The sequence below is a fragment of the Ambystoma mexicanum genome, chromosome 8, assembly GCF_040938575.1.
Source record: "Ambystoma mexicanum isolate Mex_15411 chromosome 8, UKY_AmexF1_1, whole genome shotgun sequence".
NCBI classification, from domain to species: Eukaryota; Metazoa; Chordata; class Amphibia; order Caudata; family Ambystomatidae; genus Ambystoma; species Ambystoma mexicanum.
In genome coordinates, this window is record NC_090929.1 from 669697015 (window position 1) to 669716360 (window position 19346).

Genomic DNA, 19346 nt, shown 5'->3' on the forward strand with positions numbered 1-19346 from the left:
CAAAATCTCTTAACCTACTGTGAACTATAACATGAATGACTTTAGGGCACAAGGCCCGAAACCATTTTACGGTTGGACTAATAAAGTGTTTGAGGAGCTAGTCTGCGGTTACTGTAAAGTGTCTTTCCTGACTTTCAAGCATCTAAGTACTTACCTGTGTTGCACTGGTTATTGAACCAAATGCTTTCTTTCTTCTCCTAAGGGTGAATGTATGTATCTGCTTTACAGTAAGTGTGTGACAACATTTAACTTGAGGGTTTACCTGCACATTGTGGATTTTAAAAACCAAATAAATCATTCTATATGTTTGTACTTACCTGTCTAATTTGAATTATTGGTAGTGTTCTGTGTAGACTCGTTGTAGCCCTAGACTACTCTCATAGCACTCTTGAAACCAAGCATTCCATCTCTGCTACCTTGTCTTGATTGGGTTTGGCTAAAATCTCAGTATCTCCCTCTTCACCTTAAGGTGGCCTTCCAAAATCCACCACCAGGATTGGTTTTGGAAATCCAACTTAAAAAAGAGTCTGTACATGTCCCAAAAATGGCCATGAGCTAAAAGTGGGAGGAGCCAAGTGTGGATTTTCAAACTTTCTTTAAATATAACCCTGCCCCCAGGGAAAATCATAGGACTAGATTGGTCTGATCAGTTGGGTGCTAATAGGGTGCCAGTGGGAAGAGGAGGAAGCAGTGAGGTAAGAGGTCACGGGTATAAAAGGCCCACACTCACCAGAAGATAATAAGGGTATCGGGTGAGGTTAGGCAGAGAGTTGGTGGACAGACCAGGCGGAGGACAGAAGTTGAAGCAGAGTGCTGAAAACGTGTTTGAGATATTGGAAAGCAGTGCAGCAAGGGTATTGTGTGAGACAGAGCGTTACCAAGCGTGCGAGAGTGGAGTGGTTGTTGTGAGAGTGGATGCTGGAATGATGACAATAGAGTGAGAGAGAGGATGTGGGAGATGGGAGAAAGTGAGAGTAAAGGGTGATCAGAAGGTGATATTGGTACAGAAAGAAAGGGAGTGAAAGAGTGGAAGTGAGAGGGAAAGGGAGATGAGACGGGAAAACAAGGGGGCGAGAGAGAGAAGGGAGGAGAGTGAGAAAGATCAGAGGAGGAGGAGATGGACACATTAGAAAAGTGATAAAGCTATAGAGAGAGGGAGAGAGGAGATTGGGAAAGTCAGGAGAGAGCAAGGAGTGGGAGAAGTAGGAGATGGGGAAGAAGGGAGAGGGAGTAGCAGACCCTCATTTGAAGTGTTGGATAGAAATATTCCATTGATCATTCCATTGCCTCTCCTCTCTCTGCCTCTGATCTTGCCACCTTCTTTTCCAACAAAGTCCTCAATCTCCGATAAACTATCCTCTCCTCGTCCACCTCCCCTTCCCTTTTCCATGCCCTCATTCACCCCATCACTCAATCCGAAGTTGCCCTCCTTTCTAAAACCCATCCCACTGCCCCCATACCTACCTCCCTCATCCCCAAAATCAAGTTGCCCTCCTTTCTAAAACCCATCCCACTGCCTCTCCCACTGACCCCATACCTACCTCCCTCATCTCCAAAATCTACCCACTCTTCATTCCCTATCTCACCTCCCTTTTCAATACCTCTTTCCACTTCCACCTTCCCCACCCCTTTTAAGCTTGCTACTATCAACCCCATTCTCAAAAAACCCACTGCTAATCCCCATCGCGCTTCTAACTATCGCCCCATCTCTCTACTACTTTTCCTTTTTGAACTCTTAGAACGCATTGTCTACTCTCAACTCTCTACCTTCATCTCTAACCATTGTCTCCTTCCCCTACCGAATTTGGATTCCGCCCCCTTCACTGTTCTCAACCCTCTCCTCTCTGCCCACTACTCTAAGCATTCCTCTATTCTGGTCCTACTGGACCTCTCTGCTGCCTTTGACTCTGTCGACAACCCTCTACTCCTTAGCACTCTCTCTTCATTTGGCCTTAAAGACTCAGTTCTTAAATGGTTCTCTTCCTATCTCTTTAACTGCACTGTCTCAGTCTCCTGGGGTGGCTGCATCTCCCCAATCTCTCCACTCAACCACGGCGTTCCCCAAGGTTCTGTCCTTTGCCCCTTTCTCTCTTCACTCTATGCTTCCCTCCTTTCTCCCATAATCTCCTCCTTTGATGTCTCACATAATTTCTATGCTGATGATACCCAGCTCTTCCTCTCTTTCTCCTCCTCCTCTCCTGACATCCACCGTAAACTATCTTCTTGCCTCTCTGCTATTAAATCTTGGATGTCCGCTCACTTCCTTACTCTTAATGCAGATAAAACTGAACTGCTTTTTTTGCCTGTTAAACTCTTTCTCCTCCCTCCCCTCCTCCTTTCATTCTCTTTCCTTCTTCCCAACTCCCCTTCTCTCCCCATGCCCACAGCCTTGTTCTCCACATTGACCCCCACCCCTCTCTCTTTCGCATCACATTGTGTTTGCGAGCGGAGACCGCAAACGTTGGCCTTTGGTCTGTTTTGCCTGTAATCATTAGTCCGGGAGTTGGAAACTATACGTCAGGCACCTTAGAGCGGGGACTGCGGATGCCTGTGTCTTTGACCCGTCTCCGAGCTGCATTTGACAGGAGCTGTTACTTCTTGTCAAATCTGGGCAGGGACTGCCGGTGCTTTGCTGTTAACAGGAACATAACAGGTGTTGGCTTTGCTGACGAAACTAAGCGACGGCTGTAGCCCTTCCTTTTCTCCTGCTCCTTTTTCTGTTATTATTTTTTTTTAAAACACAAAAGAGACCTATTGAGGTCATTATGACAGGCTACAACTTGCAAAGCACCATATCAGGTATGGATGCTCATGCACCTGAATTTCATGAGCCATCTACCAGAGACAGCCACTTACCACAGGTTAACCGAACAATATTCAAAACGCTGGTGTGTAATAAAAAAAAAATGGCTCTTTTTGAAGTACAAAGCATTTACCCTAATGATGAGCAGGTACTTTCTGTCTATGGTTTGTCTCATCTGATTATTAATAAAAATATCGGCGCCTCTACTCCAAAAATGAGGATTGTCGACATGATGCATTGTTACATAATACTATACATTAACGACAACGTTAAAAAATACAATACTTAATTATTTTCCGCGCGAACAATATGGACATGGATCTAAAAGTGATAATGCACAAGGAAATCAATTTATTGGGAAAAAAATCTACAATGAGTAATGAACATCAAAGTCATGAAATCAATGGAAACAAAAATTTAGAAATTGATCTATCAGCACAGGCGTTGATTCATTCTGATAACCTGCCTAATGTAGGGTCCTCCTTTGTATTAAATGCCATATCGGCCCCAATGGACGATACTGAGACAGAATAAAATCTACACAGAAACTCATTTGGAAACGAGAAAGATAAACACAAGCATTGTCACAAAAAACCTGAAGAAAAATCAGAAAAAGAATGCACAACCTCATCCACTGTGATAGCTTTGAATTATGTCTTGACCTTAGTGGTAAAAGTTTACGAAGAAATTTGCTCAGAGGTACGTTCACACACAGGGCACTTACTGGAGATCACTAAAGATTTAGAAATTAATTATACAACTCTGGTTGCATTAAAAAATGCTGTGAATGATCTTTCAATTTTGAACAAACTTTAAGCCCAACTACATCATCAAGAATTAATGGAACATTTTCACAATAGCAAACAGAGAGATGAAGAAGCAAAAAAGATGCTTGAAAACCATCCTTGTACAAAACAAAAAAAGACTTGTGCCTGTAAACCAAAGGCAAATGAAAATCAGGGAGTGGATGACACCCCGTTGCCTGAATCAATGATAGAATAATTTATTTGTCTTGCGCAATTAGTAGAAAGCGAAGAGGAAATCAACAACAAAAAAAAGGAAAGCTCGGGATGTTAATCCTGACCTAAAAACAGGAAATGATGAAAGTTCTGATAAAAAGGAGATGAAAGAACTGCGCAAATGAATGAGAAGGAAAAAAACAAAAGAATAATAAGAAAAAAACTGTTTCCAGAGATGAAATACAAGTCGTTGAAGATGACCACAATCAGAGTGACTTCATCTTTAATACCAGAAAGAGGAAAAACAAGAATTCATCCGTAAATTGAAAAAAAACAGACTGATCAGATATTAAAGGAAAATACAGAAAGAAATCTCACAAACAAATTATAGAGAACTAAAGAAGAAGAAAATATGAATGATAATAATGTTGCGAAATCAACTGTTGGTAGTTGGACAATCTCCCAAAAAACAATTGAAAATAGCTTTGATATTTCTTAAACCAGTAAAATCTGCAGTTAAACATGCTCCAATCTTTGTGAAAAAATAAGGAAAAGATTTCAAACCACAATAATTCACCAATGAAAAAGATTGATGGAGTAAATACGGGAAGAAACATTGAAGGTATCCATCCAACAAAAGATATGCTTCATCAAGCCTCTTTAATTAATTCAACATAAGAAACAATTCAAGAAATACGAGAACAGATATGTGAAACACTAACAGGATATGTTTTATCGAGTGGTAAACCTGCAAATCAACAAGGTGAAAATTATAAAGGATGTTGTAAAGATACTCCAAACTCTGATCCTAAAACGTCACCAACTATCAAAGAAGTACGAGACGAGATGGAAAGGACTGAATGGTAAGAAAAGTAATGAGCGAGATTTGATCACGATAACCTTTGACCAAATGGTAAAACCTCCATCCTTATGTAATCGTGTTTATCCAGATAAAAAGGACACTAAAAGAATCTGATAAACATCTGTTAGAGGATAAAGAACAAATGGACAATAAGAAAACTCCTATAAATCCTATTCAAGAAAAAATCTTCAACTCAAGAGAATTAACAGATGACAGAACCCGCCCTAATCGAATAGATCAAGATTATATTAGTGAAGAAATACGAAGATGTATGGCTATATATAATACGATAAATCATGAGATCTGCAGAAAGAACATACAATAAAAGATCCATCTATTCCACAAAAGAAATGGATAACTGAACTGGAACAAACAATTAAAGGCCATGCTCCAAGTATGGTTCACCTTATGCAGAAACAAAATAAGCATCAGACTCTATGAGGGAATGGATAACACCACGAAATGATACCAGGAATAATCGACATCCAAACCAAACTTCTTTTGTGAATCAGAGACAATAACCACAAATGAGGCGATCTGCCAATTCACCACAGAATACCGGTAAACATCAAATGTTGCAGAAGCCATCCCTTCGCACAATATGATTTGAACAGAGCCAGTATTCTAAATACATTTCATGAGATTCCAAATTTAAGAAATATTGCCTCCAATGACCTTGACAGAGTCCAGTTTTTGGATGATACGGATCTAACAGCCGCTCGCATCACTTTGAAATCCAGGATGGTCTTGAATGTCTTGCTGAAAGAAGCTGCAGCCTTGAATAAACTAGGCTTCGTGATACGTCACGAAGACTCCAATATGCAAGATACCTGTCAAAATGCTGGTGGTAAAAAGCCTTTCTTGGGAGAAATGTTCAAATGGGAGGAAGAAAAACAGAATTCAACATTTGGTTCGATGAAAAGTATATCGTGCATAACTGTCCCATGAACGGGAAATATACCACCTGGTGTCATGGAATTCAAGAGGTCATCGTCATCTGATTAATTCTTATACACACAAATTGGAATTTCACGAAATTGTAGTCATCCAAGAATCCTGGTTGCATATCATGCCTGTATGGGACCAATATGACATAAGCATGATACCTGCTGACACTTCTACCCAAGGCAGGCCAACTTCAGGACTTTTAGTGGCTGTCAAAAAAAACAAAGGTTTTACAATAACAGCATGGCTGTCCCCCAGTAATCATCTTCAACTGGTAAAAGTCACTGTACAACATCTGGCGATGGCCTTACTGAATATATACTGGGGCTGTGCTAACTTGTCTGCTACTAATTTCTTTAAACAAATGGAAATCGTGTTGGACGCAATCACACTAGACAAAAATATAACGCACACATTAATAATGGGTGATTTGAACCTTCACCTTCTGAAAAAAGAGAAGGGTAATGAGCAATTAATAAAAGACAGATGGAACAATTTAAAGAAAGAACGTTCGTTCATCATATTAAATAAAACCCTGCGAGGGGACATCCCAGCAAAAAAAAAACATGGCAAAGAGGAATGCAAGAAGCCATAATAGATTTCATTTTTTGCAATTCCTCATTTATGCCATTGTGCAACAGCTTAAAAATAAAACACAATGACCAGAGTGATCACAAACATCTCTGTTTGGAATGGTTCGCAATAAAATCCGTAAAACCAGTTGATACAATTAAAACTCCAGGTTTATTCGTGATAAATAATCAAGGAAATACAATCAAATGGTCAACAAAGAAATTAATTTCTTTCCATTCAGACCTTGAAAAAAAATATACATCAAAGAAATATCGACCCAGATATTTATATTTCATCCATGCAACTTAAGTAATAGTCAAACGGCAGTCAGACATACTCACGTCTTCGATGACCAAATAAAAATGAGAGAGAACATATTAAGGAAACAAATAAGGAAATTAATGAAATCTTCTTCAGAAACAAACCATTTAGAAATCAAGCATCTAAAATGTGACTATAAAAATTGGATTAGAAGTCAAAGACACTTGATTTTACAAAAAGATGGTGAAATTATTCTAAGGCGAATAATTTCCAAATCCTCAGCTGCAATTTGGCAACTATTGAACACAGCTTCAAATGATATAGAATAATTCAAATGAATGCAGTATCTGAAGCAAGATGGTTCGGTTACTATGAAAATACTTATAAGACTCCTTTTCCAAACTGTATGTCTGACGTTAAACATACCATAATGGCCCATACTTTTTCCATCGACCGGGCAGATATTCTACAATCTTTCCAATCTGGGCTCCCTGCCCGGATGGACTATCTAATAGGACCTTGAAATCTAATCCGGAACGAGGGGCTGCCATTCTGACTGTGATCATTAAAGCTACTGTGAAGAGAGTAATTATCCCTCCCTGTTGGAGGAAAGCAATAATTATACCCATCTTTAAAAAAGGAGATAGATCTGATCCAGCAGCATACAGACCCATCGCACTGTTAGACACGCCAGGAAAACATTTTACTGGACTTTTACTCATGGAGTTTAATACATGGGTGAAGAAAAATAATCTCAGTGACCCCTTTCAAACGGGTTTCGTTTGCGGAATTGGAACCAACATCAATCTATTAATCATTAACATCTTAAAAGCGAACGCTGAAGAAAACAATCAAATGCTCTACACTACACACATAGACTTTAAAATGGCATTGGCATTCCTAGCGAGTTATCTAATTACTTTGTCTCAAAGATTAATCAGACTATGGAGAAATTCAGTGGAATTGATTCTACAAGAAGCTGATGCTACAGTCGAACTTTTAATAGCCAATCCAAATAAAACTAAGCTAAAGATATGGCGAGCTGACTGGATAAAAACCAGCGATCAATGCATTACATACAAAGACTTCGAGCCCAATCTTTATAATATAAAGAAATACGGCCAACTTCCATCATATCTGATAAAATCTCCTAGCTTAACTTATATAACAGGCATTATGTGATTCCGATTGAATCAACACCAATGAATTGAAAGCGAGACGCAAAATCATTCAACATGAAGAGAATGTCCGTTGATACTGTAAATGACCAAACGAATCAATGAAACATCTAATGACAGAATGTGGATGTCTATCAGAAATTAGGACATACAACTTTAAAGATCTATTTAAAGATATATTCATATTTAATAAGGAGGACTTGTGACAAAGATTGATAGAAGTCGATAACAGAAAGTTGGGCTATGCCATAATACATTTTCTAAAGAAAATTAACTTAAATAAGGATTGCAGTTTAACTAAACCGATGGATTAATTCTATTTACTTTTTTCTTCTTTTAATTGTACTTGAAAATGAATTTTGACAGATATTATTCATAATGATTTGATGAAGATTATTTTCTCTTACTTTTCTTATCTTTTTTCTTTTTTTATATAAAATATATTGAAAAGTTGATTGTAATCAGCTGTGTCAATAATAAAAACAAAAAGACCCCCATCTCTCTTTCTCATCACATTTACCTCACTGCCAGATCTTGCTGTTTCCACCTCTACAACATCCGCAAAATGTGTCCTTTCTGAACCTTCCAAGCTACCAAACTCCTCATCTCCTCCCTCCTCTTCTCCAGACTTTTCTACTGCTCTACTCTTCTCTTCGGACTCCACTCCTCTCACCTCTCCCGCCTCAATCAAATCTGCTACGACTCTGCCTTTCGCTCCCTCTGCCTCCTCTCAACTCCATCTCCTCTTCTCTTAACTCACTAGGCTGGCTCCCATTTCACTCCCAGCTCAAATTTAACTTCCTCTGTCTAGTTTTCAAAGCCCTCAATGGTCTTGCCCCTCCTTACCTATCCTCCCTTCTCACTTTCTATACTCCTTCTCGTTCTCTCTGTTCTGCTGATCACTTCCTTCTCTCTACTCCTCCTCCCTCCTGTGCCCCCTCCTGTTTCCGCTCCTTCCAACTTCTCACTCCCTTCCATTGGAACCGCCTTCCTCTTCCCGTCCGCTCCATCACCTCCTACCCCTCATTTCGCACTTCTCTAAAATCCTATCCCTTCCACTCTGCCCCCTAGCTCCCATTGTTTCCTCTCACTACTGAACCCACCTCCAACCACTCCTCCTACCCCCTCTCTCACTTCTGTCCCTCTCTATTTGTACTTAACCTCATCATTAATGTAAATTGTTCTTTGTACTGTTTTCTGGTTTAGATTCATTGTTATGTATTGCTTGTTGTATTCCCTTGTTCCTCTTGTAAAGCACTTTGGATTAAAGCGCTATATAAATTAAAATAAATACAAAATACAAATAGATCACAGGGCTTACTAAATTCTAGTCCTGCCTCACGACCAGCTAGGGAGTAGGGAAGCATGTTATAGGGTAGAGGGAGCCAATGGGTGGTCCAGGAATAGACTAGTCACTCCCATTATGTCTGTCTGGCCTTCCTGCATTTCCTCATCATTCAAGTTGTAAACACACACACACACACCCCAACCCTGCCTCCCTATTTGGTTTCCTTTATATGCCACATTTTACTATTTCTACTCTACCTTATAGGTTACGAAACTATACATGTATCTATTTTAAAAAAAATTGCATGGTAATGGGGGGCACCACATTGGTCTCTTCTACCCAGGCTTGCCTCTTAAATTCCCTGTCCTTAATGTCTTTGCATGACCTTTTACCTTCAGGGTTCAAACCACTTCTGTCCTGTGCCCTAGCCCTTTGTACCTTCTTTTTTGTTTTTATTTTTTACCCGTGCTGTGGTGTTTCTTTTAAATCGTGTCTTATTTGGGCACACCTTTGTTTTGTTTGTAGGTCCACCATGGGGTTTCTCATAGTTCCATGCTTTGAACTGTGAATCCTTAGGACAATCATACTACACTTCTTTACTATATGTTATTAACCACAGCAGGCTAACTGCCTAATGTTTGGCCTCTTTCCTTGAGGCAATGATGCAGAAACCATCATACCAACAAGTGAGAAATTAGGAAAATGTATGAGAAATAATAAGAAGACAGATTCTCAATGTGAACTGACTAGCTAGAGATGTGTTGTCAAGTCCATAATCCCATTAGGTCAGATCCAACCATCTGCACTGTAGGTATCCATTTGGTAAATATTGATAGGTACATTGGATATGTCATTTTATATGTGATATTTTGTTTGGGAAAAAATGAAGAAACAGAGCAGAGAAAGAATTGTCAAAAAATGATGCAGATTAAAGGCAATTTAAGTATAACTTTATTGCCAGCAGTCACTTGTATCCTTACTGTAGGCTAAGGCAGTGTGAATCAATTCAAACATAACAAATTTGGTGAACATAAGCTCAAACAGTTCAAACCAATATGAATCAAATTCAGAGCATAAAATAATTAATGAACATCAATAGAAACAGTGTATCTACCTGTCCGGCTTCCTAACATGGGTCGTAAGATACCATGAGCAGGAAAGGCAGAATGAAGGTAAGAAAAAGAAAAAAGACAATCACTTAATGTGGAGCAATGCTTCTACTTTTCTAATCGGCTTACATTTCAAGTTCCTTCCGATTATCAGAACCAGACGTGATTGATTTAAATAGGCCTTATTTTCATTGTTCTTAAATACATTTAACAAAGAATTGCATATAATTCCAAACAAGGGGTTGAGTTCCAAAGTTCTTTAGCGTTGTCCCCCTATCGCAAAGGGTATGTGACAGTGCGGGTAAGACTTTGAGGGTCTGTCATCTGCCGACGTGAAAACAGGAGCACATCCAATTGTGAGCGGGCGACTAATCAATCCTGAAAATTTAGTCTCTGTGATATCATGTTTCGGCGGTGCTAAGCAATGTGTGCCGCCTTCATCATGGCTCGGGTTAGATGACCCTGTTGAAAACATGTGTAAATGTTTTGAATTAATACAGTGCATGTGATGCTTGGATGACTCCGCAAAACAATATATGTGACCTCTGTAGCACAGTGGGTCACTTACCCTCCGGTTAATAATCCATTATTATGCCCCAATGGGGAAAGAGACACTGCAAATTGTTGGTTGGCGCCAGCGCTTAAAATGGAGTGCTCCTCCTGAATGGGCAATGTGTGGGCCGGTCCTGACATCTGCTGGTCTTGGTCAGTTATAGGGGGTATGTAGACAGTCCTGTAGTGTGCCCTCCTATGTGGGCAAAGAACAAAACAGAACTTGATCAGAGTTGATTGTAGGCTGGTAGGTATATAGTGTGCAGCGCGTGGGGTCATTGTAAGAGGCTGCCGGAGACGCGATGGCCAGAAAATAATGGAGCCCCGTTGTCAGGCTGTGCGCCGGAAAGAAAAGAAACCGAGAAGGAGAAAAGGAGGCAAAGTACCAGTCCCATGTTTGGCTTACCTTCAAATTAACTGATGCGACATGGCGAGCTAGCGGATGCCTCTCTGTCAGTCGTTGTCTCTGCTAGCACTAGCAGAGTGTTAGGATGGTTGTCCTGGCAACCGGCACGTAACATGCTTTAAAGAATCTTATTGGAGCTACGTGGGGCCGCTGTGTGTGTGTGTCGAGGGTGTAATTGCTATGGTGCCCAGATGCATGTTGATGTCCCCAAGAAAGGGGATAGGAGAATGTTCTTCAGCTGAGTGAGGCGCATGTGTAGTAAAGTGAAAAAGTTTTTTTTACTTCTACTATAAAGCTGATGAATAGGGTACGGTTCGAAGGAGTCCCACTGCACAGGTGGTGACTGTCTAAGCTGGCAACTACTCAATACTCAAGGTCGTTCAGTGCTACCCAGGATCTTGTTGGAGCAATACGCACTGCCGCATGTATGCAGATCATTGCTATGATGCCCACAACCATCAACTCGACGACGTGTATGTGTAGAGAGGTAAAATATATGTTCATAATGTAACAATTAATGTGCAGAACAGAGAGGGAATCCCTCTGCTCTGTGTCTGCGTATATGAATGCTAGCTTCGCCAGACATCTGGGCGGGTGAAAGTAAATGACGTTACTCACAAGGTGATGGTCCAAATGTACCACAGACTGATATTTACTGCCTGGTGTGAAATGTCAAGGCTGAGAAGTGGTAGCTGTGGGTGTTGCCGTAAGGTGTGGAAATGGTTCACTGGGGGTGCCCAGTCAGCCTATATGTAAAGGCAGAGGTAATGGGACCATCTGCAGGCCGATGTGTGTGGATGTCTAGTGGGACATGTCAAAAAGCTGTCTGTGATATGGCAGGGTGGAAGCTAGAGTGCCGGTTAGGGGTCCATATTGTGTTGGCAGGCCTATGTTGTTAGATATGCGTCATTTCTCATTGCGACGTTGATTACTTTGCACAGTTGTGGCTTCCTTGGGTAGTAATAATATTTCCTGATCTGTGTATCTGGCTTATTTTTTAGAGTGGTTCAGAAGTTCTTTGGGGTCTCCTCGTGACTTCAATCTTGTGGCCAAAATGTCTGCATGTCTGTAGTAGTCATCCAAAGATGTGCAGTTCCTGCGTATGAGTAGGAATTAACTGTACGGCACATTTTCTTTTATATGGATTAGATGATTACTAGAATGGTGAAATACGGTGTTCCGGTCGCTTAGTTTATGGTACAAGAAACCTTCATATTCATTACACTTGGAAGATCAATTAAATCTGATTTTGCAACTTCAAAATGAGAAGTTTTATATTTATAGGGTTACTTATCAGAACTGTCCTCTTGCAGAACACCCTACTAAGCAGCCCTTCCAGAGCACAGCCTCTGTGGGGAATGTCTAGGAGTCCCCTCATCTTTAATCTGAACTATTTACTTAATCCTGACTGAACCTAAAAAACATATTCAGAAGTTGTAAGGTCTGTGACATAGAAAGCCTGTTTGCTGTAGGCAGGCAAACAGAATGTCTATAATACTTCTGACCCAATCACACATGATTATTGTGGGTTTTACAAGAGTTTGTCATAAAACACTAAAAGGATAGGCACATGCACCCCCTCGACATCTGGACTGATGGTACTTTGATGAACCAGGAATGAGGTACAGACACAGAGGACTTGTAGTGATTACTTCAAACCTTTATTGAAATGATAAAAGGGTTGCAAAATTCCTCACTATCCCTATTCTAGGAGGTATTTCTCTACCTCAAATAAAACAAAGGGTCTGTCCTGCGTCATGATGTTCAAAGCAAATCGTCCTCTGTCCAAAATCCTATCCTAGCCCGCACATTCTAAAAGTAACTATAAGGTGCTCTGACCTTGAAAGTGTACAAATGTTCAAAGAAAAAGGTTCAAGCCAACCAAGAGGTTCCAAATGGATAATGTTCACAGTTCTAGGGGATGACTCCCATCCCCAGGTTTCTTTCCACAACACAAACAGTTCAAAACACTCAAAGTTCTTTATAGCCCAGCAAGATACCTCTTTCCTCTTGGCTTTGCACTCCACTCTGCGGGAAATTCTCCCTCCCCCAGATCTGTTCAACCAATTCAAAATCTTTAGGGTATGAGTCTTCTGGGATTCTTTGTTCAACAAAACAACTTGAACTCACAACCTTGACTTTACCTGGTGTATTCTCTTGCTAGGTGTTTCTCATGTGTTTACTTTACACACTTACACACTTGCTAACTTGACTTTGCCTGTTGTGCTCTCCTGCTAGGACTTTCTGATGTAGTTCACCCCACACACTTGCAAATTTGACTTTGCGTGGTCTCTCCTGCCAAGGCTTTCTCATATAATACAACTCTTTCTCAGTTGGGTGTGCTTCCAGGCTCTCCACCCTTTCCTCGTTACTTCACTCTTCAAACTGGTTTCTCTTTTCCCCAGATATTGGGTCCTGACCTGTTTTTACAATCATTTGTTCTAGACCTTCGCCCCAGCGTCTCAAGTCCCTGCTGTGGACTTAATTCCACTGGCTTTCCTACATGATGCTCTGAGCCAAGCGCCCCAATGTCCAAGCTACGGGCTCACCGGCTTTGTTCGACTACTCTGGAGCTCTTTGTGTCTCCACTGCTTCTCTCGGGTAATCCCTGGCGGCTCTCCTATTCTACAGTTCCCGTGCATCGGAGGGGCTTCTCTACCCTCGCTCCAAACGCTTACACAAGGCTTCTCTCCCAGCAGGATTTCCACAAATGCTGTCTCTTCAAACCGTCTCCTTCAGGGTCCCTGATCCAAGTCGTGAGTCTCTTTCTCTCTTTTCTCTGTTTCTCTTTCTCTCGCTCTTTCTTTCTCTCTTTCTCTGCTTGTCAGGCACTTATAACCACTAGATTACGTCTCCATCTTCTTGGCACCAGTGATCTGTATTGCTACAGTCACCTTCCTCCTCTCAGTAGTCCCATTTACATGGGAATGATGGGCAGTTCTTGACATGTTTCATTGAAAGATGTCATCAGTACGTTTTATGGATGGTCGGGAATTATCACAGTAAACTATAAAGGCATGAGCCATGGAGGGAATATCCCTAAAAGGGGAAGGGGGGAAGATGTGTTTTCATTTACTTAATACTTAATGTAGTTAATCCAAATTAAATACAGGCCTCTTTTTGTGCCTTAATCTGGCAGGACATCTAAACAAAATGCTAAATTGCTTCTTTTGTCTATGTACTCATTTTAGTGCACCTACTAATCAACTAGTGTGCAGTTTGCTCTTGGACCTGTGCTAATTAGCTCATTTGTAATTTTGCCTTGTGTTTAAAACGCTATCCCTGTATTTAATTGGGTTTCTAACCATTGCGAGGGTCTAGGAGTAACAGACACAGGGGTGCCATGTTGAATGGCAAACCCTTTATAATGCAGTAAAATGGGGGAATTGGAGAAAGCCTAACTAGCCTTTTTACTAGCTGGAGTTTGCCTGCCTCAACCAAATTAACTAATGAAACCCTCTGTGTCAGAATGTCCAAAGTAAAGTTTGTCGTTCTGTGTCCAAAACCTACCCTGTCCCTCACATGCTATACTAAGTATAATGTGCAAAGGGAAAATGTCCCTTGACTGCCGACCTGCAACCCGATCTTGTCAGCCAAACACAAAAGTTCCAAAAGGTGTAGCAAATGAAACAAAAGTTCAGTAATATGGCATCATATGGCAACTAATACAAGTTCCATAAACACCAAAGGATTTGGATCCCTCTCTGCAGGGTCTTTCCACTGTATTTGTGCCTCAATTAATCTTTCCGGTATTAATGTGTCCTTTGTATATGCAATATTCGTATTTATGCTTTGGGATATTTGTCCCTCTTGTGGGTCCTGGACCCCTTTCACTTGATTATATTTCCAGCTCTCCTTCTCCCAACCGCAACTCTGGTTCACTCTCCTGCCAAGGTCTCCGATATATTCTTGCATCCACAAAACTTATATTCCCTTTTGTGATGCCCCGGGGCTTGTCCGTCCCCCCGCTCTCCCCAATATGGATCCCAGACCCCCTTCAGTTGTATGGTTTCAGTTTTCTTCTCTGTAGCCCACATCCTTGGTTTACTCTCCTGCCAAGGACTTTGGATATTGGTACTTAAATAGGCAAAGTTCGTATTCTCTGTAACTTGTGTACTTTTCAAAACTGTGTCCTAGACACCTTTTGTGTGGTTCGTCTCCCACTTCAATGTCTCACGTCTTTTTCCCTTTGCCCACTCTGGGTCTCCCCGACCTTGGGATCAGCCACCATGTTAGCTGTAGGGTCTGGGCCATCCCTCTCTGCTTGCTTGCGGATCTCCCACAGCTTTTGGCGGGTTTCTGGGCTTTCCGGCGTCCTCACCGGGCTTTTCCGTGCTTTTTCTGCTACTCGGCATCCACCTCCCTGCACTCTCGCGACTTTGTTCGCAGAAGGCGACTTGCCGTTGCCGCTTCTTCGGTCTGCTTCACGGCAAACAAGCATCTCCCGAGTGCGGTTCTCTGTGGGACGCGGTGATCTGCTCTCTCTGGCCAGCCTCTGCATACCTGCAGCCTCTGCATACCTGCAGCCTCTCATGGTCTGCACCAGACCCAGAAAGAAGACACCATTCTCTCGTTGCCTCTCTGCCTTTGAATGAGCGTGAACAAATCGACTCCTGGCAAAAGCTAGAACGTGTGCTCACTCGCGTTGCTCATCGTTCCTGCATCTTATTCCTCGTCTCAATAATTGTTAACTGGGATGTTCTGCAACAGCACAGGGGAGTTTCAGTAGTGTATAGAAGGATAGATTTAGAGGTAAGGTGGGAGGAGAAAAAGGGTAATGTGTTTTCCCAAGTTGGTCACCACTCTCAATGGGGGTTCTCCCTCGCAGGAGATCCTCTCGCTGACCACCACCCAAAGGGGAAATATCAGATAGCGGCCACACCTGTCCTCGTGGGAAGGGGCTCCCCCATCTAAAGTAGTGACAATCTCCTGGGATTCATCACACCATGTTCAATCTGCTAAACAACCTGTTCAGATTGCTTCTTGACCTTAGAGAACAGAACTTTTTTAAAAGGGGTTTCCTGACTCAAGTTAGATCATATCCAGAATGACTATAGGCATTTGGTTTGTTTAATGTTACATATTTGAATCCAAAATCAAATGTATATGTATCTAACTAATACTTTCAATAGTCAAGCTTTTTCCAAGCACTTTAGAAGGGTATACATGTTTTCTCTAAATGCTGCGACGATCCTGTGGTATTGTCACTGTTTTAGATGGAGGAACCCTCCTCATGGTGGTTAGGCCGTTCCCTGATAGTCCCCCTGGGGGTATTGCTCAGCGGGAGGATCTCATGGGAAGGAACCACCCCATTGAGGACAGTGACACCAGAGAGAGAACAGAGTGTCCCCCTTAACCAATCCACCTTTTCCCAAACCACTTTTCTGTACCCATGTGGTATCACAATGTACTGTTGTCATGCTGCTGCAGGAAAATCCACCGGAAAAAAGGACACACACATAGAAGCTAATGACAATACTGTGCTGTGAGGAAGAGTAGCCGAGCAATGAAGATTACTTGTAGGAATAATGGCATACAATCTAGTCCTTGCCTTATAGGGCGATGGCTCAACAGATAAGACTAGCACAAGATGGCGGCTTCTAACGCGTGGGTTTCACATGTATAAATGTGAGATAATGTGTAGCTTTCTGCAACCTAGTTACTCTGCAGACCTGCATTTGATATGTGATTGGAAATGCATGGTGTGCTAACATTGAATTTGGGTACATTAGGAATGTTAGTTTTCTTTTTTAAACAAATTGACCTAGATGTGAACTGTTTTTGTCTTCCTGTGTATCAACAACACTGAGCAACTAGATTCTGGCAATCAGAATCTGATTCTGTATCAGATTCTGGCAATCATTATGCACATGTTGAAGTTCCCTATAACAGGCGAACGTTCCATACTGCATATCCTTTGCTACCTGATTTGTCTTATTATGCAGGTATCGTAGTTCCCTATACGAGGTGAACGCTCAATACTGTATATTCCTGCTACCTATCCCAACCAATATGAACTTGTTGAAGTTCCCTATAAGAGGTGAACGTCCATTTCACATATCCTTGCTACCTGATTTGCCTTATTATGCACATGTTGAAGTTCCCTATAGGAGGCGAACGTTCCATATTGCATATCCTTGATACTTGATTTGACCTATTATGTACGTGTTGTAGTTCCCTATAAGAGGTGAACGCTCCACACTACATATTCCTGCTACCTGACCGGACCAATAGTTACTTGATGATGATCCCTATAAGAGCCTACATACCTTTGCTACCTGACCTGTTCTAACATGTACCTGACTTAACTCCCTACAAGTGGTGAACTTTTACATGCTGTATATACCTGCTACCAGACTTGACCTATTACGTGTCTGTGTCAGTTCCCCACTGAGGTGAACGACCCTTTTTGCACAAACCTTTGTTTATTTTACCCTTTGTATTTGATTACCTGTGTTAATTCCCTGTACCTTCTTCCTTTGTTTTTGCCTTCCTCTTAATCTTGTATGGCACTTATTGTAACCTGTCCGAAGTTGAGCACTGAGATGCCTCAGGGCTGTGAGCGCTCTAAACCAAACCAGAGGTTGAAAGTGATGGCTTGGATCTTCTTTTGGGTAAAGCTTGTTCACGTTTCTCTTTTTATTTTATTTTAGGACACGTGGACTCCAGTGAATGTCATACCAAAGAGATTAAGAGAAAAGCAAAAGTAAGGCATCCAACAGACATCTGCTTTAGCAAATGCTTCCATGTTTTTATCTGGGATAATTCATTTTTGCATTGTTTTAGAGGAAAAGGGAGGAAAATCAACAATTTAGATCTGCAAGAAGAATATGAAAGAAAGACAAACTGTGATTGATGTCTGCTTACCTTAGTTCAAAGTGTTTGAGACGAGCGAAAGCACTGCAGGCCTGGCCAGGATAAGGAGTGTTAAGCCTGTAGGAATATGCTATCAATGAATATTTCCATAAGCTTGAATGCATGAATTCTTAGAGCTATAGGCCATGTAAGTTGTGAGATACATTGATTATTCTCATTAGAGCATTTTGTAGCCCAACCGTTGGGTGAAATTTAATTTTAAAAAGCTACAGGATTTACAGGCTGTTCAGTTGAACATGCAAAATATTTCTGTTCTGCAGACGCCTGCTCACAGTGGCTCTGCAGGAGCATTTTGCAATAGCAAAATCGACATGTGCGTGCCAATCAAAAAATTGTGTTCTGTTCAAAGCAATGGATGCCCAATAGACAATAATTTAATATTTGGGTCACATCATTGAAACGGTTTTAAATAGTGTGCCACAACCACACTGAGAAAAATGGTACTAGAATATCATATGCCAGTAGAAATTGCATTAGTTGTAAATATTGCACTATGAGGTTTTTCTTTAAATTCTCATCATTAATCTTGTGCTAGTCAATACATTGGAATCAAAGCTCCCAAAACACAAAATGCAAACACAATTAGCTTTCACCACACGCCAGGTAATGCCAAAGAGCAGTACAATGATCACAATGCCAATTTATACATTGCCAAGCCAGTTTCAAGCTATACCAGGTAATCGCATATTAACAATGAATGATTTACCATAAGCATTTTGCTGAAGCTAAATCATTTACTTCAAGGCCAAACTCCTAATTCAGCGGTGAGATAAAAGTGACTGTAATATTGTTACCGCCAAAAAAGTGGCAGTAGCTAACTTACTGCCACTTTTATTTACCTCTCTGCCGAACTTGTAATGAGGCCCATTGTCTCTTATGTAAAGGCATGTGTTGTGACTTACCTTTCCCTATCTACTGGATGCGTGTGATGTCATGAGTGCCTGAATGTAGAATGCTGATGTGTTAATGTTCCCTGCTCAGTGTTCTTAGGTTGTCAGTTAGTGAGAGGCTGGCTTGGAAAGAGGGTGGCCGGTGAATGTGTTCCATCTGTACCTGTCCTCTGACCTGCAGCCTATAACCAAGTAAATAAGTATTGATTTTGTAACCTGCGGCTGCCAGGTCATTTGTACCAAGGAACGCACATCTTATCACAATGCTTAAAGGAATTACTTAAAAAACAGTTGCAGGGTTCAAAATTCAGATTTGCTAAGCAGGAGGAAAAAGCAGCTCCTTGGTACCCAGCATTAACCAGTGATCAGGAACTTCCACTGGGAAACCAGGAGCTAGTATATAGCATTCTACAAATCCAACTTTCACATAAGATGCAAACATATCACTTTGTCCATGATTTATGAACCCTTCTGATTTAAATGTTGTTTAGCGGTGTCTTAATGCTTATTTATAGATTGTCACCAACGCACAGTTAAATCCACATAGGTGTTTGTTCTGCATCAGCTGTCCTGGGGAGCCAAAAATAGCTCCTGTTGGCTTCAAGCTAAAAAGGCTATTAGAGACCACACACAGGAGCTAAATA

General features: G+C 41.2%; 1 protein-coding gene across 1 annotated transcript in view; it reads left to right on the forward strand.

Moving 5' to 3' along the window:
* The window catches only part of P3H1 (prolyl 3-hydroxylase 1), a 471788-nt gene that overhangs the window by 222019 nt on the left and 230423 nt on the right, over positions 1-19346 (forward strand). The window contains exon 7 of the mRNA XM_069610462.1: positions 17590-17642. Coding sequence (XP_069466563.1) covers positions 17590-17642 — 53 coding nt within the window. The remainder of the gene's footprint in view (positions 1-17589; positions 17643-19346) is intronic.